Genomic DNA, 4,170 nt, shown 5'->3' with positions numbered 1-4,170 from the left:
GCAGTGTATGATGTTTGAGGTTTTAAAGGTTTTAAAACAGCGATATATGATAGTAGTCCCCCCCACGCACACACACACACACCCAGCAAAGCATGATTTGTCAAAGTAGTGACAAATGACAATGTATGGTTCCCACCCCCGACCCCCTCCCCTTTTCTCCCAGCAATGCATGATGTTTGAGGTGTTATAAACAGGGATGTGGGATGGTCGTCCAATGCCCACCCCCTCCCCATGCACGTCGCTGTGTCGTAAATACTGAGGGCTCTTGGCTTCCCCCTCCCACCGAGCATGATTTGCTGACATGAATAGTGGCATGCGACATGCAATAGGTCTCCGTTATATTTTATCCTCTGGTGCATGTGGTGTCTTAAACAATGACATTTGACATCTTTTTTTTTATAATGATAATGATAATAATAATAGATTGCATCTATAAGCGCTCTATCCCATGCTAGTATAAGCTCTGAGCACTTTACACCAATCACATAATCCTTCACGCAAGCAAAAATATTTCACAGAAACAAGAAAAACCAGTTCATCCACATAAAGAAGAACTTTCAAAACCATACATCTAATATCTATTTGTGGTGGCTGGATTTTGCTGTTCGAAAGGCTTTTTAATGGCTGCATCGATCGACATGCAGTTTTCGCTAGAGATTCTTTAAAATATTCTCCAGATCATGACGCCCTTCGTTTTTTAAGTTTTGAGACTGTTTTGCTGCAAAAAGCTAAATTTCTTTATTTCGCCGATCGCTTTTGTAGGCCGATGCTTCTGTCTCTTTTCAATTTTAGAAAATCTGGTGCGGAAGTGATATTTTGCGAGGCGCATTTTGTTTAGAGAGTATAGATCTAGATTTAGACCTAATTTTTTTGCATCTCTCAAGATTTATTGCTCCATTCCAGTAGAGTGTAAATATAGTAGGCCAATGATTTTCAGTTGATTTTAATGCACCGATCATTCCTTCCATCAAAAGGGGGCCCAGCTAGTTAACTATATACACGAAAGGACAGCAGTAGGAAAAAACAAAAACAAACAAAAAAAACTCTGACACTTACTAACACACTATCCCCTCCCACACTCCATGCGCGTTGTCGTGTTAACAATAGTGAAACGTTACATGCAGTGGTTCTTGGTTTTTTTGGGGGTTCTTTATTCTTCTCTCATGCATGTGTCATGATAAGTCATAACATGTGACGCATAGTTTCCAGTGGCCATGCATGTGTTGTCATTAACAGCGACAGCCGACGGTGATCCCCCCATCACCCGTGCATTTTGTCAGACCTGGGTGTTTTCAGGCAGTTGCTAAGCTAAGCCTGCACTAAAGGCAGGTTTGTCAGGCTGGTAAAAGCCGGTATGGCAACATGACAGGAAGGCCGATATAGGCTGGTTTGGCTAAAAAAATTTTAACTCCTTTGGGTGGGTGGGTGGTTGGTGGTGCTTTAGTATGATTTACTCCTTCTTTCCTACTAAACATCCATCATCCTTATCTCTCTTCCTTTTCGTTGTGGGTGGTTTGCGGTTGCTCTTGCTTCTTCTTTTCTATCGAACATTTATTGTCCTTATTTATCTCTCCTCCTTCTCTTCTATCAAAGATCTATTCTCCTTATTTATCTCTCGTCCTTTTTTTCTATCGAACATCTATTGTCCTTATTTATCTCTCCTCCTTCTTTTCTATCAAACATGTATTGTCCTTACCTCTCCTCCTTTTCTATCAAACACCTATTGTTCTAGTCTCTCCTTATCATCTGTCAAACATCTATCGTCCTAATCTCTACTCCTTTTCTATCAAACATCTATTGTCCTTATCTCTGCTCCTTCTTTTCTATCAAACATCAGATTCTATTGTCCTTATCTCTCCTCCTTCTTTTCTTTGTATTTTACTCTCTTGTAACACATTTAATCTTCAGCACTTCCATGACCTAACTGTGTTGCAATTGCCGTAAAACACTTACTAAAACTAAAATTAAACTAAATTCATTAGCAGCCATAGTGAAGTCTTTCTGCCCCTTGTTTGACCGGCGGGCGACGTAATCCAACTTACAACACCGTTTTGTTTGGGCCTGCTTCAATTTCTTTTGTTATGGTGATGGTGCCTGTATGTGAGGTGTAGTGTGCTGACAAAATGAGTTACCTCTTGGGTTTTAGCCCTATGGAAATGAAAGCATCGTATTGATAGGTGAAGTTTGTATAATTTATGAGTATGAAATATTAAAGGAAAGTTAAACTTAAAGTAAATGGTATCAATGGAAAATTTACAAATTTCACCCTAGTGTCGGTTCGTGGACTCTTTATCTCCATTTGTGGATTGCAAGAAGTAACTTGTTTTGTCAGCACGCCTCTCAAATGTTTGATTGTGCATGACTGAACAGTATTCCTCACCAACCCCCCAGTGATGTGAGATGTAGTCCCTAGACGTTTCTATAGATTCTTTGCTTGCTCGGACTAGCTTTCATGGTTTGTTCTTTGGGCTTGCAGCATCGTTACCAGGCTAATACTCAACTTGACCGTTTGGTTCATGATTCTTTGTTGTCATCGTAGTTCTTATTTTATGTGGTAACCAGATAATTTCCCCTCATTTCTTTTTTTAAGATACCTCTACTCAGTCCTTTTTCTGGCTCCTCCTATCCTTATCTCAATTTTTTCAGTCATGAAGTACCTAGAGTGCACTATAAGCTCAGTTGATGTGTTCATAAACCACAATGCCCATGAACCTAGTTTGAATCCATACCCCCTTTCTTGAGCTTTGAATGTTTTGAGTGTTTTTTCATAGCTCTCCACTCACAGCTCAATTGTGTTGTTGATGGACGCTAAATCAGAGGTCCCACTTCTTTTATTCCCTTACACTTTTGGAAGACGCATGAAAGCCATTAAATCCGTACAGTACATTGTTTTAGAATACCTCTATAGGAACCTTTCTGTAATTTTTTTGTTTGTTTCTCTTTTGTGTTGAAAATGTAAGTTGTATTTATCCCATATGTCCTTTTTATCAATATTTTGTTCCTTTAAATTTATGTCAGCTCTTTCAAGGGTGTATGTGTATATTATATATATAATATGTATGTATTTATGTTTATCTCTTTCACTACCAGGGGGTTTTCCTCACCTGGACTGGGGCTTGTCTGTCACCTACTTTCTGATTCTGCCCTACCCTCTGACAAATTAAAGATTTTGAGTACAATTTTCAATATTAGCCACATGTTTTGTACCTTAAAATAAAGGGGAACTAATGACCTACCCCAACATGTTGCTAAAAATGATCCTTCTTCAGATTGAGATTTCGGTTTTGATTATAACAAAAGTAGGTCTGCTTTTTTAGCAGAACGTGGCAGTCAGTGAAACACAGCTCGCGGTCCAGTGTTGCGAGTAACACGAGCCGTGAAGCACAGCTCGAGGTAGTGAAAGAGTTGAAAGGGGATGCTAGTACTACTAGTAGTAGTCGGCCCTCCTTTTTCCTTTCTCGCACAACAAAATATGGTGGTTTTTGTCGCCGGTCAGAAAACCCTTCTCTAAAACGTTTCTGTCCTTTTTTTTTTATTTCTCATCGTTTCTGTCTTTCTCATTGTATTACGACCATTGCTATGTCCGTGTACTCTTTGGTCTCTGCAAAAAAGCCTGAAAACTTGACTTTCGTTAATTTTTGTTCGTGCTGAATTTCTTTTCACCAAGTTGACGGTTACTTTTTATTCAGAATGGAGCAAGCTCATTTTTTCATTTTTATTTGTCATAGCAAAATGTTGGTTGATGTTGTTGGCATTACGTCGCCTGAGAACTATTTTGTCCAAAGTGCCTCTTTACTTGTGTACGCTTTTGGACAAGACAGTTCTCAGGCGACTTTTACCCTAGAATGTATATATCAGAGTTGTAAAAAACAAAAAAAAAAGCAAAATTACTAGTTACCCCAGTCTATGATGAGTGGTTTCTCTCATGACCTCTCCCCTCTCCTCTGTGTCCCCAGTTTTCTGAGGAGGATGACAGTGCCTGGGGCGGGGGCGGGGGACCCAGCACCATCACGGTGAAGGACAGCGGCGGCCCGGCCCGGCCTCAGCCTGCCAAGAGGACAATCAACCTGAACAACACCAGTGCCAGCAGGACCTACGACGACTCGGAGGCTTAGGCGCAAGGGAGAGAATGTCAGGGACAGAACGTCAGGGGTGGGGCAGGGGGGAAGG

At 40.6% G+C, this 4,170-nt stretch overlaps 1 protein-coding gene across 1 annotated transcript in view; it reads left to right on the top strand.

The window, feature by feature from the left end:
- The window catches only part of LOC101862615 (epidermal growth factor receptor substrate 15-like 1), a gene marked incomplete in the record, with an annotated part of 38,778 nt that extends 34,623 nt beyond the window's left edge, over window positions 1-4,155 (top strand). The window contains 1 exon segment of the mRNA XM_013089024.2: window positions 3,957-4,155. Within this exon segment, the coding sequence (XP_012944478.1) occupies window positions 3,957-4,115 (159 nt within the window).
- Between the last annotated feature and the right edge of the window lie 15 nt (window positions 4,156-4,170).

Source organism: Aplysia californica, unplaced genomic scaffold (genome assembly GCF_000002075.1).
Source record: "Aplysia californica isolate F4 #8 unplaced genomic scaffold, AplCal3.0 scaffold00859, whole genome shotgun sequence".
Taxonomy (NCBI): domain Eukaryota; kingdom Metazoa; phylum Mollusca; class Gastropoda; order Aplysiida; family Aplysiidae; genus Aplysia; species Aplysia californica.
This window is presented reverse-complemented; position numbering and strand designations above follow the sequence as displayed.